Here is a 20226-nt window from a genome sequence, read left to right as displayed (position 1 = left end):
AAGAGAATCCACAAAGAAGAAATCCAGAGAAAGGAGGACTAGGGAATCCTTATGAGAAAAGGTCACCTTACTGAATCACATATGATAACCTTTCTGTGCATATTTTGTACCATCCTATCAAATTAAATCATTAATTTTCTCACCAGGGAAACCATAAAGTGTTTATGAAAATGATTTCATTCCTTATTCAATTCTGAAGGTCACTGGCTCAGTTAGGGCCATCATGTACCCATCCACATTTAATCAAATGAGATTTTCCTGTAAGATGGGCGTTTTCCCCACTCCCCCGTTCCATAATCTGAAGCAAGCACAAATTATTGGACATACAGGTCTTATAGACAGGCAAGTAGAAGCACTGCAAAATGTATAAAGATCTTCGGAAGGCAGGTGCCTAAATTCACAACCTGAGTTTCAAATTGTAAAGCGGTCTGCAGAACCCACTAACTTCAAGGAGCCCTGTTAAGGCTTTCAGGAATTTTGGAAAAGGAAAACAGATAAGGATCCCTTTTTTTACTGAAAGCTTGGCCTGTAGGGCTGGGCTGGGCTGGGCTGAGCTGGGCAATAGGGCTGAGCAAAATGAAAGTGCAAGCACATTGCAGGCTCGGCGCCAGAGCTTGCTGTAATCCGCCAGTTTAAAGTAATCCGCTGTGCTTGCTCGGGGGACCTTGCTCTGGGACAAGCGTGCTATTTTCCCCAAGTAAGCTCTGCCCTGCCCTCTCGCTGTCCTGCTACACCGTGTATTTGCTAATTCATGGTTATTTTCCCCTCCCCATGCAAGGGCACTGTATCTGCTCACTACTTGAGTAACAGGAGATAGGTCCACTCTGAGCCTAATTAATGATGTGCTGAAATCCAAAATGCTTTCTTTAAAGAGCATACAAGCAGCAGGGCAGTGCGCTCCTTTGATCTCCAACCTGCTCACACAGCTTCCTGCTCTCCTCCTTCCCTGATCACTGCTGATAGTAACCTCCTTTGGACATCACAAAGAACAGGCCATCATAAAACAGGAGGACCAGAAGCAAGGAAGGTACCAATAACCAAGGTACCAATAATCCCACCCCAGAAACAATATATCTGCTCAACACCCCTAATTACAGCCAGCCAGGACACATTCAGAAGCCTGGTGCTGGAGACAGGAATGTTTTTAATTACATTGATCCCTTGCCTGCCAGGTAGCCAGTTGCTCTGTCAAGTTACCCAGGTATGGTCCCTCGTCTTCATCGTATACATCTCTGAAGTTGCTAATGCCGAAAGCATCTGGATTAAAGATCACTGGGGACGCTAACCATGGCCTTGCTAATAGTGCCCAACAAGACGGTTCGCTGGACGGGAAGGGGAACGAAATGTGCTCTGGTTCTTGGTTCCATGGTTGGAATTTGCCAGCTCCCATAAAACATGGGAGAAGAAGCAGGATCTGCCTCTGCCACGGGTTCAGTTCAGGTAAGCAGTGATGCCAGTACTGGGCATTTCCAAGCACATGCTGTTCTTCAAAGCTAACCAAGCCATCATTTCTATTATAGCAGAGAAATCCTAAGAAGCAGTTGCAAAGGTAACCGTGATGTTGAAAATAAAGTGTGGGTCTCGACACACACAATGTGACTAGTTACATTGTGTAACTCCAAGGAATTAAAGAAAGCCAGCTAACAATGAATGAAGCAGAAGCACTCCAGCAGCTGGGAAGGCAGCACAATATTTTAAGGCAACGTAAACTTCATTTCACTGCAACATAAAAGTTGTGCTTGGCTTCTTAACCTGAATTATTCTGCGTACTGAAAACATGAGCAAGCTCTGATTCAAACACTTTTCATGGTAAGAAAGAGTCCATGATCTACCACACATGCTGTGACATCTCTTTTTTAAGAGTGCATCCTACTCAGTGAGCACCTCGACCAGTATTTTTCACCCAGCTGAGACTTTTTTATTGTTTTATGGATAAAGCATGGATTATTATAAATACTGACAGTGTTCAAGTTATGTGAGCAAGCAGAAGACACAAGTTGTATGGAAACTGTGGCCAGCTGTGAAATGAAGCTGCATTAATTAAAACACTATCAGCCACCCCCTTACTTTTAATCCTAAAGCAAAAGCATTCTCTATACAGACTGAGAGCCACCTGGGATAAACACATCTTGGGTTACCAGTGCCTTCCAGCGGGGCCCAAGTCCCCTGGAAATGCCTTTCATCTTGATCACCAGCCTTTCACATCCACGGGACTCACTGCAGAAACAGCTCATCTCGGAGGATTTCACCAAAGATACTGACTTAGTGGCTTGATAACCAGAGAACTTAAAGGGAAACTCAAATTATGCAACCTGTCATAGTTGACAATCTCCGTATTTCTAAAGAAAGCAGCATTTCTTGACTTTTTGATATGATGACCTACTTCCAACACAACTTTTCACTCAGTTATCCTACAGGCAAAGTAGTTCACTCTCGTGCCAGCACTTAGGATCCTTGTGCAGGTCAGACCCGTTCCTACCTTTGATGCAGAACAGGAGCATGATCTTTCTCGCCAACCTTCTCCTACACCCTATCAGCCTGAAAATGGAAAGAGCTATCAGCTTCTACTGCTGAATCCTAATTCAAGAGGGTGCTTGAAGCCGGTACTGGCTGTTAAGCACGTGTCTGTGTTCTGTATGTGTGCTTCATTTGCAGCACAGTCTGAAGTCCACAATAACAAGACACACACACAGGCTCAGAGTGACAGAGAGGCTTACGTGCTTTCCTGAACGCAGGAGGCTGAGGTGCCTGTCTGATGAGAGGCTGAACAAGACTGTGACTCTACTGTCTTGTACACAAATCTGCTCAGCAAATTGGGTTCGGCAGCCTCACAAACCATAACCAGACGGAAAAACATATTTTTCCTTCCAACAGATAATCAGATGCTTGCTGAGGGCACTGAAGTTTCCATCAAACAGCTTATTTTCTTCCTTCTGTGTCACTGCAAAACCCTGATTCTGTGGAGGCAAAATGGTTTGTGAGAGGAGGGCATCTCAGGGGCAAGCATCTTGTTACGTCCGAAGATCAAAAACAGAGTTTTCTTTGGTCATTAGACCCCACATAAATCTTTCTCCTATAGAAGTGTCTACCTGGGTGATGCATTTTGTTTAAAGCAGTGGTAGTGACAGATCTCCACAAGCTCCTTCTCCTCTTGGAGAGGTTTAGCAATAAAATGTGAAGCCTCACAATATCACATCAAAGAAATTCCCAACAAGTTCATAGGGTAGCACAGCATGCGACTGCTGCTAAGCTTTCTTTAGCGGCTTTCTTCAGCCTGCTTACTGTCATTGTGACAACGTTTACACCTGGTAAGTTTCTGAGTTACCTGTCACAGACATTTTTCCTTATTTTTAAAGCTAGTTTGGGGGAAAACGAAGGCAACATGGCATTCATTGCTTCCAAGACAACTCAAGAAGGCACTTGTCCTCATGCTAATTCTGAACTGCATGCCCAAAAGCTTCGCTCAAAGCGAGACTGTGATTCCTTCTGCAAGTATTCATACATAACTGATGCTGCATTAAAACCCCGACTGTTAATTTGGCGTAATGTTAGCTATGAGCCTTCCTGTTTCCTGATGGCAGAGATGAAAGGCAAAGTCAATGTGTACGATAGGAGCCTGGCTGCTAAACGATCCTGGTCCAAAGTTTTCATGTGTTTCTATGAGGAAATGAAGTTTCCATCTCAAAAGAAACGTTTTGTTTGAGCAGATAATGATTACTGTTTTCATGAAGACAGCCAGCACCGCCCTATCACTACACTGAGGCTGGGAAATGACCCCACGCTGTCCAGTAAGGATCGCTATTCACTTGTTGGCAATATTCAGGGGCCTGGAAGACCTGGAAGTTTGCCCAGACAACACCTCTGATGATGTCCTACTTCTTCTCTCAGGCAGGTAAACTGTGGTGAATGTGTGATATATCTATCCTGAAATCCACCCTTCAAAAGGTAGTAGGACAGCAAGTTACTAAGATTGGAAATATTTTGGCTTTTAGTCTTCAAAACTCCTCATTTTTTTTCTTTTCTTTCCTTCCAAAAGGGTCGAGGGAACAGTTTTCACTAGGTCTGTCACAGAGATCCACATGTGCTTTCTTGTTTTGCTGGTTGAGTCCTGGGCTGCCAGGAAGACCCAGCAACGTAACCACTGATGCACTGTCAGTTATAGGAATACAATGTTTTCAAGAGTACAGATGTGTGAAAATGTAAGTTCCCAGAGCCTCACTGAGGAAAACAGCCCATCTCCAAGTCTGAGGATTTTCAGAACCAGGGTTTTGGTTCCGTTCCAGTATTTTCTGTAAGCCATTAAAGAAATGTGCCATGTTTGGAATAGTTTTGAAAAGGACCCGTGACAAAATATTTCTGAAGTTCAGAACTGAGGCCACTGTCTGAAGCTTTTTCATTTCTTCTGGAAGTGATGCTGGTCTTGGGAGCTGGGGTTGGGAGCACAAATGTTGCGTGTCCTCACTGAAGCCAGCGGATTGATGCTAGGAGATCTTTCTGCACAAGAAGTGCAACAAAAACTATAAAAATTAACAGGAGAGTATTTGGAGTGGCCTGGATCTCCAAAGTCCAGATCAAGACCTTTTCAGAGGTCAGACATTCAAGGTCTTATTATTCCCTAGTGTATACTGAATTAGGGGAAATACACATGCTGTGCATACAGTTATTTCCCATTTACTCCAGAATAAATGAGAACAGAATCAGACTCCAAAGTAATTGCTTGAGAACTGTTAGTAAACACTCTCTGTAAGGCTCTGTAAAGCCCTGAGCCACCCATCGTGCATGTGGTATTTATTTTAAGGGGATAAATAATGCTAGGCAGAAGAAAAAAATCCCACGCAGTCAATTCACAGCATTCCAGAGTTATTTACCAGTGGCTTTTTTGTTTCTGTTGCCTTTTTTTTTTTTTTTAACAGTTTTAAATACTGTCCTGCTTGATTCATTAGTTTGGTCTCCAGTGAATAACTGGAGGTTTTTACAAGTGTAGCAAACACCCCAGTATTTTATCATTCTATCCCGAGATGTAATTGTAGGGATTTATGTCACTTTGATAGCTGCTGTATGTATAGAGCTGGGACTTGGATTTTTTCCCTTTTTTTTTCATTTTTTTTCCCTGTTGGTGAGAACCGAGGGAAAGCAGCGACAACCAATCTCCTCACATGCTCATTTGTTCTGCTGGTGTCTCTCACCCTCCAATGCGTCAGATGTATTTTTCAGCACATGCTAAAAAACTCATCAGACCAATCCTGCGGCGCGCAAGGTGCAGGCAGCGACTTTCCGACACTTTTCAGGAATTGCCATCGCAGGGAATTCTCATGCCCCACCACCCACCCTGAGTAACCTTCATAACAAAACAGGGCTGAATGCCTTCAGAAACGATTCAGGTCAGAGCAAATGTTGCACATGTTTTATCACCCGGGAAACTCAGAAACTTTCCAAGAATGAAGTTACGGGAGCCCAGCAAGCCAAGGAGCTGCAATGCACTGTCTCTCGCAGACAACAAGGCCTCAGTGTCAAAGCAACAAGACCAAGGGCAGAGAGAGAGGAGAAGAAAGACGCCCTGAGAACCTGCAGGACACTGGTTACAAACAGGTGGCTGAATACTAAAGAAGGAGACACAGAGAGAACAAGCAGCAAGACACAGGCATGAATGGAATATATCTTACAGGCTGGTATGAGGAATTTAAGGAATTAAGAAGGTTCTTTCTTGTTTCCCAGCCTAGAAGAAATGTTCAGTCTTTAATTATCGCTCATCTCGTTGATGGAACATAAATCCTCAAGAATTCCCTTCTGGGGGACTCTGCAGTCTTTGACTTACCTGACACTTAGAAAGAATTTGATTTTGTGCCTGATGCTGCTGTCAGCAAATAAGAGAAACTGCTGTTAGAGGTTTTAGCCTCCTTTGTTAATCTCAGTTTGAACAGTTTGAGGACTTCAGGCGGATTGGCATTAAACAAAAAGGTCCAGTGTGCTTTTGCCCTAAATTCCAGGGTGCTACGCTATGACAGGAGTGCTGGCTGTCACCTCTCTCTCCCCCTTCCTCCAGGACGTGGCCTCTCTAGCCAAGGGCTTGATCCTGCAGGGCTGTGTGTCCTGTCCCCCCTTGGGTAATCCAGATCACTTCGGTGGATCTACTCACATTCTCAAAGCTGATCATGATCTTAAAAGCGTGGCTGGATCAAACCAGAATGTTTGGCGGGGCACAGGACTGAGCCACTGGGGAACCAGTGATTTCAGTAAGCCTTCCAATTGGGTCTGCTGCTCACCTTCATGGCAGCACTGCAAGCAAACGGCACATCTGAAGCGATCTGCCTGCACTTTGCACTGCATTATAAACTCCTGATTGCAGGCAACGTGCCCTTTTACTTGGGCAGCCCAACAGAAATCCCCAGTAAGCAACAAAGGTGGTGAAACTATGAGTGGAGCAATTTCCAGACTCTGGGACAGGTCAGAGCCAGACTGAAGTATAAATCATGCATTTCTGGCTTACCTTTAACTATGCCAGTGCTAGTGAATAAGGAAACCCTCATGACCTCCACACTTGGAGCAGCTCACGCTGAACTTACGGGGACTTGCCACAGAAGGAATTTTGTAGGTCTGAGCTCAAAGTGAGCACTAACATCTTCAAGACTCTTTAGCCTGGGTTTCAAGAAAAATCTCCTTCTAATTCACCCTCGTTTCTGTTAGAGAAACCCAAATGGGTTTAAAGACAATGTCAGGTGGAAGATCTGTGGGGAGTTAAAGTCCCTATTGTTTGTCTGCCTGCCTTTTATCTCCAGCAGTGCAGAATGTGTTTTGGTTTCTGCTCTGGACCTCTAGCTATTCTAACAAAATGCATGGGCTGGATTCTGCCCCATTTGCTCTGCCTGTTTCCTGCACCAGGGCCACAGGAATGTGACTGAGAATAAATCTATCAGCTGGAGAGGAGCCCTCTCTTTACATCTCTAAGGCCTAATGCAGTTTATGCACAGGATTTAAAGCAACTCATCCTGTTGTTCCTGTGCCCTCCGGCAATCCACATTCAATGCAGGAGCCAAGTTTTATAGCATAAACAAAGCAGGTTGCTAAATAATTGACCTGACAAACTGGTTGGAACGGTTGTGCTTCCAATATGGCAAAGAGGCAAGCTGGTCCCTTGACCTCAGGAACATATCCTGGCCCTGGTTTCAGGGAACAGACATCACCTAAGGCTCTGGTCCTACCAACATGCCAGGTGATAAAGGTAGGTGGTCAATACGTATGGCTCTTAGAGATAGGCCCTGGGACATCAGGAACCCTGCTTGGCTTAGCCTTAAAACACATAGGATAGCAGTCAAGTAATTGTTTCTTCTTCTTTTTTTTTTCTTTTTTGAGGCATGGGCATGAGATGTGGTAGCAATTCCCACGGATCTTCTTTCCAGCCTCTACCCCATTCCCCTCCATTTCTCCAGAACAGGAACTAACAGGATGCTGGGTATCTGCCTAAAGGAGACGGGGAGTCACTAGAGCCAGCACCACAGCTGCACGTCATAGTGAAATCTTCCCAAAGGTAACCAGTGAACACATTTCCCAGAATAATCACGTAAACTTTACCTAGTCCTGCCTTACAGAAACACAAAGTGATGTACCACCTCCTTCCAGCACGAGTTACATTTGCTTTGGTCAGCCAGCAAGCAACCACAACAGCTATTATACCGCACTCTTCATCTCCCTGAGGGGAAGCCAGAGTGGCAGTGCACTGAAAAACAAAAGTCTGTTCATCAAGCAGTTTTTTTTCCTTGGTGAATCTGTCTTTGAACACTAGCCCCTGAGAGAGAATGTGTGTAAGGAACCTGAAATGTGACAGCATGAACTCAGGGCTCACAGAAGGTTTACAGTGGAGCTGTTTTCATTAAAAAGATAAGATCCTTCAGAATTCCTAGGCAGCTTATGGTAACGATGAACCCTTATTCATTCTTAAAAAAAGCAGTTTGTTACAAAATCTCATAAGCACACACACACAAGGGCAAGTTAGATGAAAGATGTCTGCCTGTTAAGTTCCATGACAGAAGATATTTTAATGACTCTGAAATTAAAGTGAGATCCTCTTACATACACTTTAATGATGAAAAAATAATGCTTTGCTCTTGCACTAGTCTTTTCTTTAGGAAAAGGCAAAGCACACAGCCAGTGCCATCCAGGAGATGCATGGCAGAGCTGAGAATAGAATGGGATCTCACGTCTGATCCTAAGGAAATGGCACATAACCAGTGTATAGCAGAGGGAAGCTGCAAGGATCAGTTATGCCACCTCTGGCCATTGCAGAACCGTAGCTACTGGTGTTTGTCACATAACAACACTTATCACAAAATTTCCATTTTCAGAAGTGTTATTAATAATAGCTAGAGCTAGCTTATGTCCTGCTGATGAAAAAACAATCTCGAAAGAAATTACTTTTTTCTCAAAAGCAAATGCTTTCTTCATACCACCAACCTGTTGATGCAGATGGGATTAAGAGAAAGCAGCTCAGTGCATAGAAACACAAGAAAGCACATGACTTTCTGCCGAGTGTTGCTTTGAGATCTAACCTCACATCCCCGATAGGCACAAGTGATATCGTGCCTTCAAAAAGAGCTGCATTCCTCCTTAGTGAGATTATGGAAGTGGCATCTCTTTATTTATTTGTGAATTCTTTGTAAATCTTCGGAAATGACATGAAAAGTGTGATTGTCATAAAAACGTGAACATCTCATTTGCTTCTTGTCACAGTAGAGAAACAGGAAGAATCTCACAGAGGATGGAAAACATTTGGTACAGCCCTTCTATTGCACAAGACAAATCTCTTCAACAGTTCATGACTGCAATGGCCTCTTTCAGAGCAGCTCATGGGTCAGTACTGCTGCTCTGCCACACAGCGCTTCTCAAATCCAAACACAAATACTCCACACTAAATGTCACTACTAAAATGAATGTATTTGGGCCAAGTAACTGCGCACTCTAACTTCATGGGCAAGACACTTGTAGAGCAAATAAACATGACCTACTCAATCAGCCCTGAAGGCTGCAGGGCCACAAGGATGGCCGTAATGCCCTTTGGCCTGATGAGGACTGCCTGATACCACGGGGCATACCTGGAGACTTCTGCTGCCTCAAGGCCTGACTCTGCCTTTTGCTCTGCTTTTATGGCAGTAAGCACCCTTGGTTCCTAACGCACAGCAGGGCTCATTGGAAGTACAATAATGTAGGTAACAACTAGCAATAATTACAAGCCGGTGTCACGATTCCAAGGCCAGTGCAGTATCCAGCACTTTACTGCCTCCAGCTCACACAAAGGGGATTGCTTGTTTATTTTTTAAAAAGTGTTGTCTTAGTTCCCTCATTTGAGCTACCTGTTTTCAACAAAGCATTGCAGGACTAGAACTGATCAAGCGTCCACTGGATAGGGATCATGTTATGAAGATGACCACGAGACTTTTGGAAAAAAAAAGATATAGGACACTGCAAAGGAGCTGATCCAACCTACTATCTGCTAAAGCAGAAATTCAGGATCAGTCATTAATGCCAAATAAAGCTGACATTGCAGGGCCTTTCTCCATTATTTGAACAGCAAGTTAGCTCCTCAAAATGTCCGTTTGTCAGAGGCTCAGACAAAACTGGGACAAGGAACAAAGCACCTTTCACCCCAGAGCATGTTGTGGGTCAGAAGGTCGGAAGACAGCTCACATTAACCTTGTGACTGCTGCTAAAAAGCTCAGGGCCCTGAAAAATACTCCTCTGCCCATCTCCCAGGCTGGGAGATGGCTGTGTCAAGGCTGGGAAGAACAAACCTGAATATGGGCAGCACTGAGCAGTTTAGGCCTGCAAGCTTTACTCACATGGGTAATCCTTATTGTCTGATTAGTCCCACTGCAGTCATGAGGGGAAGGGGTGCCCATGTAAACCTGCAGAAGGAGGAGAAGAGGCCTTAGCAATGGAAAATGTGCTGAGACATACGCGGCGGTTCTTCCATTGTGCCTATTCTGCTTTCCCCGGTCTATGCCTTTGTTTTTCCCCTCGTGTCCTTGTCAGTAAGGCAAAAGCCCTTGGAAAGAATTGCCGGTGGCTTCCTGGTGGCCCACATGCATCGCAGGCTGGATGTGCTGTGTGCAATATGTGCACACAAGGGATGTAAAGAAACAGAAACACCATTTGGAGAGGCTGGGAGGAACACATTACAGGAAAACCTGTCTTCATGAGATGTCCCAGCTTGGTGTTACAGATCCATCAGCCACTCAGGCTGTTCAGCACTCTCAGGGTCGGTCCAGCAATTAATGTTGTCTCCCTAAACAACACGTGTAGAAGAGGCTCTTAATTCCCTACTTTCATCGAAGTCTTACCTGCAGCCTGCTTTAAGTGACCAGCTGCACTTCTGCATGTAAAGCATGCAGCATACAAAAAGTATTAAAGTTTTGGACATCGTTGCAGAGCAAACCCAAACTCCCTCTTGTTCCTCAGAGTTTCTTTCCCTTTTCTTGTCTCCTTAAAGAAGCGCACAAAACAACCAGGGCTTTCTTTTGGCTTACTCTGAAGCAATGCATGCGCGCACGCCCACACACACCCATTCCCATACCATGAGCTGTAAAATGGCTTCCGGCCCTGTGCCTTATGATTTATCTTCAACTTCAAACAAACAGAGATATATACAGAGGATGATACAAGGCTGTGGTTCCCTGGGATCTCCTCCATGGCAGAAATGCTTCGTGGTTGAGCAGCAGGCCAACCCTGTAGTGTATTCCTCACTTCTCATGAACCCCACAAGAGCTGAAGCACTGCAGAATCCTCATGGAAAGAAAATCACAGACTCATAGAATGGCTCGGGCTGGAAGGGACCTTAAACATCACCTAGGTCTGACCCCCAGGACTAATAGGAAATAAGTGTAATAGTGATTTTCAAGAGACCCTGACTTGAGGAGCAGGATGTTCAGTAGATGACATGACCTACTGCGGTGGCAGGGAGCAGACCATGGCTGGTGTCAGCTTCACTTGTAAAATCCTCTTTCTTATGCTTATGGAGAGCTACAGGTGCGAGTGCACTCTGGTATGCATACTTTCAGAGGCTCTGGAAGTACAAGCCCAGTTTGTAGCGCTCACGGCGCTACCCTTCGCAAAGACGGAACGACAAGTTAGCCAGTCAGGAAGAGGGGAGGCAGAAAGGTGAAGACCATACACCAGCCCTGTGTGATCACGGCCCCCCTTTCCCACACCCTGAAATGACACACAGCTACCTGCCTGGCACTGCAGTGACAGCATCCTGCCAGCTACACGGAGTTTGAACGCTGCATCTCACCACCGACAGCAATGTCCTGCTATACAAGGCACCCTCCCTTATAACCGGTGTCCTGCTCCTTGGCGTGCAGGACTGAACAGAGCTGGGGGCTTCCACAGCCTGGATGGGTAGGAGAAGAATGGAGCATTTGATCCTGTTTTTAGCCTCAAAGTACTCATTCCTGGGTGACCGAGGCTGAGGAAGGCAGTATTTTTCTCTTGCCAAGGAGCATTTCTTCTCACCACCTACTTAGCAGGAAAATCTTCTGGGTTGGGGTTACAACAACCAGGTCAAAGTACAAAGACATTCCTCTGAAAATTAGAGACAAAGACTTCATTTTTTCCTTTTAATTGACATTTCATACCTTCAGCAGTGCAGTGTATTTTGCAAAGTGCTTTGCACATGGTAATTAAGCCTCATAACATCCCTCACCTGTAGGAAGGCCTGCCACATACACTGCACAGATGGAGAAATGCAAATACACAAAAGTAAACATCTTGCCTCTCATCTCACACTGGTTACGTGGCACAGCCAGAAAGGAAACCCAGGCATCCTGGCCCCTAACACTTGAGCTGATCTCCCCCTAACAACTGTGAAAAAAGAAAACTCATTTCTGCTCAGTGGTGACAATCTGGTTCCTACCCTGCTGCTCTCTTACCAGCCAGCCCTGCAAGCACAGAGGCAGAGAGCAGAGGGCACAGAAACCACTGTCCCTTCAGCTCTGCAGGTCTATATTAGATTGATAAGAGAAAGAGGCTGTCAGTTTGCAGGCTGGCCAGCCTGCTGGGTAAGATGCAGGTTCCTCTGCAACTCTAGGGCCCACTTACCATCACAAGCTTGTTTATGTACTAAGCAAGTGCTTTTCTGAGCAGTGGATTCCTTTTTAGTCATGGCACTTGACTGCGAGCAATGGGAACTTCTACAGGTCTTCCTTTTTTGTGAGGAGCCACCATTTATCTTTCTCCTTCAGTAGTTTCACATAGCCTCACACAGACCAAACGGGCTCATGCTTTCTCTGAGCGCTAAGCTCTTACGTTATTTCGATGAAAAATGCAGTACAGAAGGGAGAATGCTGACTTGTATTTTCCTCCAGGTTAAATGGACATCACTTCACCGAAGTCACAACATTTCCATCCCTTTTTCTGTAAGAGGACCGGCCCAGTGGCGTATCTTTGCATTGCTAAGCTGCACTCACTCGATCTTTGCTTCTAGCCAATGCCTACACAAAGCAAAACACCAAGTTGCACAAAGTTGCCCCAAGAGAAAGCAGCTACCCATCATTATAGCAATCCAACAAGAGTCTGAAATGGCACACCTAGTAATCAGACTTTATACACCGCAACTACAGGCTTTTATTTTAATGCTTTATATTGGGGAAGGACATACTGCTGACTTTTTAAAAGTAGATAAAGTAGGTTAATTATTCTTTCCTTAAGCTTCCAAGGTGATTAGAGCTGGGTAAACAGTGAAAAATAATACTAGCTGTCTTAGTCCTAGATTGAAATGATGTTAAGTGCTGATGGCTCATGTTTTTCTTTGCCCCTGAACAGTCACAGAAAGGCTCGCTTTCTCTTTGCAAAGCACCAAATACAAGATTGGGGGGGGGGGGGGGGGGGGGGGGGGGGGGAGACATTCCCTGATGTCTTCGTATGCACCTTGCTAGCAATCCAGGAAGCAAAATGGGACAAAGTCCCAGTCCCCATGCCTCTCCAAGTCTGCTAACCCAGAAGCAACAGTGCCCAGAGATCTAAGAGACCGTGCCCCAGCTAACAACCTGAAAACAGTCATGGTCTGAAAAAGGTTAGTCCAGAATATCTGTTAGGATCTCTTAAAAAAATAGATCATTTTATGAAATATCAGCATCTGCTTCCATGTTGTTGAAGGGACGAGACGAAAGGCAACAATCACTGAACGCATTTGGTTGTTCTGAAATTGCTTATTCAGCTCTAAGAGGTTTAATTCCTTCAACACACGTTCTTAAACCAGTTCAGCGAATTCCGCCTCTTCTACGCAGACATGACCATCTTTCCTTCCTGATAAATTGATATCTCACGTCAGTTTGTATTTATGGTCAATAAATATCCAGAGCTGAAGTTGCTGGTATTTGTTTCTAGACAGGGAGGACCCTTGCTGCCTCAACTCCAGACCTACAGCAATATCACTTGCTCTTGTATTTAACAATATCAAGAAGCTTGTGCCCGTAAAACATTTATCTGCAGAAAAAAAGAAGGGAAAAAAAAAAACTAGGAGGTTCCAAAACAGTGTGTCTGAAGGCTTAACGGGTTGATTTATGAGTCTGGGTCCCTCCCACTGTGGCTCAAAGTAAATGTTCAGTTATGATTTTGTCAAGGGCTGGCTGATCATTTCCTACTTTTGTCAGCTTTCCAAAAAGGAGCAGCCGCTGTTCCTCTTCCAGAAGCACAACCTCTCTGATAAGAATAACTTGAAAAAACAAGATGAGTTCAAACTCCACTTGCACTAATTCATCATTAGGCCCAAACTCCTTTTTGTTAGATCATGTAAAAAGGCAAGGGCAACAGAGCTAAACAGCATGGAATAAAAATGTTTGGAATTGAATATGAGAAGTGCTGTGTTTGCATTCGATCTGCAAAAAGCTCGACTCTGACCTGACACTAGCAGCCAATCTGGCAGTCTTCAGTAAGGTCGTGGCATGGGGACTTCTCAGGTATGCTAGGAGCTGAGGAGAAACATCAGGCACCTTGGAGGTTTTAGCATGTGAAAGCAGCAAAATGCCTTTGTTCTCTCTATAAGTTTCTTGGCGATGGTAAGAGAGCAGCTCTAGTTCCAGAGTGTGGGAGACCATAACCTGTGAATAAAATTTTTCCTACTCTCAGTTGGACATAAGGGAGGCATATCCTGGGATGGGACAGTTGTAAAAAGCCAAAGGACAACTGGTTGCAAGCTCTAAATGGTTAAAGGAAGGAATGAGAAATGTCATAATGGCTGAGCCAAGATGCATTTGTGCAAGACCTTCCAGCACGAAAGCTGCTTTTAGATGTGCTAGGGAACCTCGAACGTCCACAAATTTACCAGCATCGTCCAAGAGGCACTTAGATGTGTAAATAAAGTAACTGCACTTAGCCCTGGGTCCCAGCATGTAAGCCCTGCACAGGAACAAACTTTGTCAGCTCTGATAAGGACATAGGCTGGTTACACAAAGGCAAGTGTTTTGTGGCCCCACAGATGGCATGTTATGAACAGCAACAAAAATCTGTATGTGGTTTAAGGGCACTAACCTGGTGTGGTAGATAGCAGGTCTGAGGTGGGTAATCTGACCCTAAGGCAATCCTAATCTACCATCACCTAAATTTGGTTTGGATATGCTGGATGTGCACATGAGTATTTGGGGGGAACCTACTGTTGACTTTTAAGAATTCCTGCTAGTTAGTACAGAAACATCCTTGGAAATTGTTATGTGTAGTGTTCCTCAACGAAAGATGACAAAACCAACGTATAGCCTCTAAAAACAGGAGAGAAATTAAGCCAGTACTCATTTATGAGTCACGGAAAATACTGCATATGACAAACAATATAAGAACAAAAATCACAGCTGAAGTGACACCAATAGAGCATAAGGAATACAAAGAGATGAATAAATTAGGACAAATGACCTGAGACATAAGAGATGTTGCAGAAGTGTGAGAAATGGTACAGACCAAGCTGGTATAGCTATTGCTAACCTTTCCAAAGAGAAATCACTATAAGTAAAATTTGAAAGAAAAAAAAAAAACTCTTTTTTTCTATGATCCCCAAGTATCCAAACAAACAGAACTTGCCACTGCGCGACAATATTGGGAAAAAAATCCTAAAAAAATAATGCAAGACTGAAATAAGACTCAAAGAACTAGTCTTCAGGGCACACTGTTTGCCAGGTACATTACCGAACAGAGCCAGTGCTGTGTACTCTGCAGCTCATTTTGTTAAGTGACACCAGAGACAAAATACTAGATTAAAAGGAACGCTGACTTTTTCAGAAAGGGTCATTCATATGTTGCTAAAATACTATCAACCTTCAAAATGGTTTGTGCTTTAGATGCTCTCTGTTATGCAAATTCAGTGAAGACATTTTTCAGAAGCCAGGCCCAGCCTGAGGTTGTTTCAGATTAATCAGCTGCTATGTCGGGAAGAAACAAAGGCTGTAAGGGAACTGGGAGAGGAGGTACTAAGTGTTATCTCAAGGTGTCCCATGATAACATCCAAGGTATCACAAAACCTGCTGTTCATCATCTGGCTTGATGTGATGGTGTAAACCATATCCCTGGGCTCTCCTACGGAGATAGGAGCTCGGTGCAAATGGAGAGCATGCCGTAGGGTGCCACTGCCCGCGGTGACCACACCGAGGGGACGCCTGTCACAAGGGCTCTGGAGAGCTGGGGTCACACACTGCATGGCTTCAGTGGCAAAACTTATGTTGTTCCAGCTGGTTGATGTTATTAAGGTGAGAAATGTCTACTCAATGTCATCGCATCCCCATTGCTGCAGTATCTGACACGGACAGCACAAGGAGCAAGGACACGTCCATTCAGTTCCCTTCCAGACAAGAAGAGACAGTACCTAGGCTGACAACAATTTATATTTTTGTTAAATAACATGCCACGAACTATGTAATTCCCTGCATCTAGGCTCACCTCTTTAATGAAGTAATTCACACACAAGTCTGTCCCCACGTGAGAAATGGGACCATTTACTCTTAGCCTACATGAAGCTCAAATGATACCTTGAATTTATAACAGTCGCTTCCTCTGCTAATGTCTTCCTCAACGCATTGGAAAGATGAGGTCTCCAGAGCAGCAGTCTATGTGAGCTACCTTATGGCTTGCCCTCTCTTTCAGGCTTGCTCTTGCTCATTTATTTGCATGTATGCACCGTTTTTTCCTCTCTGGCCCAAATACACCTCCTTTGCAGGAGACACACCTGCTAGTGTAGACCTTGCTGTGTTCTTTACCAGACCAAGTTCAACTGACCCTGATGGAAAAAATCATATGGAGTGTAACCACACTTAGAAGGAAGCTTAAAACACACTACTGGGCAATCCTCATGTCTCTGAAATTTGAACGAACGTTTCTGCCAGCAGGTTTTGCTGACCAAAACTTCTCACTCAGCCTACAGAAAACTGCAGAGTCATATGATCAAAGGGTCCTTGCTCCCCAGAAGAATTTGGACTGCCAGAGCTGTCCTATTAAGGAAATGCCATAAAAAGCAGAAAGCTGGGTGTGTCTGGGCAGCTATCTGCCTCTTTTCATGCTATCATGCCTGCATGTAAGCGGGAGACAAAGGGGAAATCTGCAAGTCCACAATGCAAGGATTAGACTCTTTCTTTGCTAAGTCCAGGGCTGGTTTTCTCTGGAAACAGAAAGAACAGGTGGAGAGACTGACTGCCGCTGAGTGCTCAGAGCTGTACTATGCCTCTGGGGTGAAATGGCAGCCCTGAACAGAAAGGGCAGGCAGGGAGGGAAGGAAAACCTGTCACTTGTTCGCCTACGAGTTGGCCCCCTTCTTAATGACAACTATAAGTAAAATATACCTTCAAAATAGGCTAAGAATGAGATTTTTGCTGAAGCATCCACATTTTTTTCATATGACAACAGCTGTTTTTATGGCACATTTTCTCTGAATGTTTCCTGCTCCTGTGGCATGTGGGTACCTCCAAGTTTGACATTGTTTGTAACACTAACATGCCTTTGGACAATGGGATTTATTTACCAGCGTGCTGTCTGATCCTGCCTCGGAGATGCCCAGGCAGGCAGATAAAGACAAAGCAGACTGCTCCATGCCACAAAGCTTATGGCATGTGTGGAGAAAGCTAGCTGTGCTAGCACTAGGCTTTTTTGGGAAGGCTCAAGAGGAGTCCAGGCTAACACATCACCGTGATGGCTGTAAGCCCACAGCAACTTCACCATGATGTTTTCTATGCTCTCAAGGGACAGCTGGGCCAGAGGATAAGATAGATAGTGAGGCAGAGTGAGCTAATAGGTTTGGAGAGCACAGTTCACTCAGGGTTCATAGCCGCTCTCTAATATTTTTAGTGTCCCCAACCCCCCTGAATCTCAAAGCATCCATCATGCTTTGAAAAACCCAAGTTCTCACTTGGCCTGTGCTGGCTGCAACTCAAAGGACCACGTCACATTGCTCTCCCCAAGGTGCTCCAGGGGAACTGGAAAAGCAGCGAAGAAATGGCAACATGAAATCAAAAGATGAGAATTATTCACACTGCTTCGTCTCCCTTCACTTGTCACCCCCAACCTCCTGCTCCAGCAAAGCAGAGTCAAAAACTGCACTGGACACAAAGCCTTCCCTTTGTTCTCTAAAGACTAGAAGTCTTTTTATATTTAAATGAAAATCTGTCAAACTAATTAAGTGAAGATGTAATGGTCTCATTTTGTACTCATTAGAGAACATCGTAATGGCCATAAATTCCTCTGACGGAGCATGTATGTGTGAACATGAATGTCTGGTAATGTCTCATAAACTTCAGGCTGGACTACATCTTTTGTCTTTACATTAGGACTTCTAAGACAAACAAAAGCCCCAGTATTGCTTAAATTAGATGCAAAGTGCTATGTTACAGCAATATTATAAGCATGCTTCTTGTGCACACAAACAAACCAGGGGACTCAAGTGATGGTTCCCACCGTGACTGCAATGTGGCCCTTGTGTAGGTCTGTAATGTGATGCATTGTTCTAGACAGTGTACGATTTTCTGCTTGGAGATCTATGGGCAATACAGCTGTTGCTGTGGGTTGCTCTGAATATACTGCCAGTGTATCCTCAATAGGATGAGACATTCTTGGCATTTCTTTGCTTTTTGATACCCACAGACAAAAGAAAGAAAAAGAAAGAAATATGGATAACTAGCACACTGAAACAAATATGTATATACTGTATTATTATTGTATTATATGTATATATTGTATTATTGTATTATTTGTATTATTGTATTATTGTAACGTATATATTGTATTACATACATATATTATGCATATTCTTATCTCATGTATAACATCTCACACTCTTTTTCGCTCCTTTGTTTTCAGCAAAGAAACTTTCCTTGTGCACTAAGGATGGATAACTTTTGAAACAGAACTGTGTTGGAATTAAAACAGATTCCAGTCTGAATTAAACAAATGCAGGGAAATAAATCAGCATCAAAGACCGTCTATTGCTGCATGTTGGAGCTGAGGCAAAAAATATTCAGGAGCAATATGGGTTTAATGGTGGATTTGGCAGTTAGAGGTCTTCTCCAGCCAAAATGACTCTATGATTCTGGAGACCTGCTGTGGTGCAGGAACAGCAACAGCAGCTGAATTTCACGTAGAGAAATGGACGCCGGGACAACATGAGACAGAGGACACAGAGAGCTTGTTTTCTCACCAGGCACACTGGCTGCATTTAAATACAGATGGTGGATAAACTCTTGGATGGGACCAGGTTGCTAGAGGAAGACTAACACAGACCTGGCGATCGTTAATGTCCCCAGCATCTCCAGCTTCACCGGCTAGGAAAGACTGGACCAGCAGTTCTCCTGTCCTGGGGCCAGCCACCACGTGGAGTCACGATGACATTTGCTGTCACAAGGGTTTTGTCCGAGCAGGTGCAGCAAGAGGCTGTTTGCTGAACTGCCTGCACTGGCCACGGGATGAAGCAAGATCTGAAATCAGGGGAATTGCTGAGATAGTCCAGAATTACACGATGTCTTGTGATGCTAGGAATGGGAAAGCATTTCTGGGGCTCAAGAAAGAGGCAGCTTCTGTTTGAACCTATCAGTAGCTGTTCCCCCAACAAAGCAGACTAGAGGCTTCAATTTTCTTGTGATTTAACAACTTCTGTGGCCAGCTCCTTGTTGTGTGAACAAAGGCAGACTGACCGTGAGGGAGAACTCCCCCTTCAGCAGGGGGCTTCATTAGACAGTTATTCTTCTGCTGCCGTTTCTCTTCTCTACTCCTGAAACTTTGATGCTTTTCAGAATGGAAGAGTGTAATGAAATGATGCCACAGGAAACGATTCATTTCCCATCCTCCCCCACCCCCAGAGAAGTTATTATAATGCAATGATAAATGTTGCCGTACTATTGCAAAAAGACAGATTTCTGCCGAAGTACTCTCATGCAAAGCTGTGAGATGAATGGATTTCATCTTTATGCCATGGGCTGGATTTTCAGGAGTAACAGGGTGCCAGGAAAAGCCATGGGAGAGAGCGATCTTTACAGGGAAGAGAAATCTGAGTATCATAAAAACACTCTGCCTCCTGCATTATGCTGAGGCATTATGCTCTGTATAAAAGCATGAGCAGGCCTCCAAAACCATGTGTAGAATGAAAGTAATCTACTTCTCACAATTAGTATATGCAGAATTTTGACTTATCTTCTAAGTTTTGGATCATGAGATCAAGAAAGCTGAAAAGCAAATAGCTTCACAGATCTCCTGAGTCAGAAGGCGGTCCTTTAAAGCATTTATTGTACATCACATGAACTGGCGATAGCACTCTGTCTCGGTAAAGAACCAAGGCAGCGTTCCTGGTTTCATCTTAAAACGTTCCTCAAAATGGAGCAAAGTACAAAACACTGTAATAAATGCTGAAGAGAGTAAATGAGTTTGAACCTTAATAGAGCCTCCAACTCTCCTTTACTGATCCCACTGCCAAAAAAACAAAGCACTCCAACTCCTCTTCTGTACTTACTGTGGGAGTGTCTGTGCATGGCAGAATGATTTTATTTTATATTTACCATAGCCTTCAAGTAAATAACACAGCAAACCAAATAAATAAAGAGAATACCTTGATGCTAAAGTACAGTTAAGATCGGTTGTTCTAAATTGTTTTAAATTTGACCAGATTTGGTGTCTACTCAGTGCAGCTCATAACATCCATCAAGGCTTGCTCTTGTTCTTCACTATTTCCAGCAAGACCAGAAATGCTAACAGCCTGTGCTTGTAGTTCAAGCTTGCAAC

At 44.2% G+C, this 20226-nt stretch overlaps 1 protein-coding gene and 1 long non-coding RNA gene across 9 annotated transcripts in view; one reads left to right on the top strand and one right to left on the bottom strand.

The window, feature by feature from the left end:
• Positions 1-20226, bottom strand: part of SHROOM3 (shroom family member 3) — a 159967-nt gene that overhangs the window by 63108 nt on the left and 76633 nt on the right. Inside the window, exon 2 of one of the 8 annotated variants that reach the window (XM_080589197.1) lies at positions 9831-9896. The exons of the other annotated variants lie outside the window; for them this stretch is intronic. Coding sequence (XP_080445323.1) covers positions 9831-9832 — 2 coding nt within the window. The 5' untranslated portion in view covers positions 9833-9896. The remainder of the gene's footprint in view (positions 1-9830; positions 9897-20226) is intronic. 8 annotated transcript variants of the gene reach the window in all.
• The window catches only part of LOC308193986, a 318815-nt gene that overhangs the window by 286359 nt on the left and 12230 nt on the right, over positions 1-20226 (top strand). The window lies entirely within an intron of this gene.

Source organism: Anser brachyrhynchus, assembly GCF_964034855.1.
Source record: "Anser brachyrhynchus genome assembly, chromosome: 4".
In the NCBI taxonomy this organism is placed as follows: domain Eukaryota; kingdom Metazoa; phylum Chordata; class Aves; order Anseriformes; family Anatidae; genus Anser; species Anser brachyrhynchus.
This window is presented reverse-complemented; position numbering and strand designations above follow the sequence as displayed.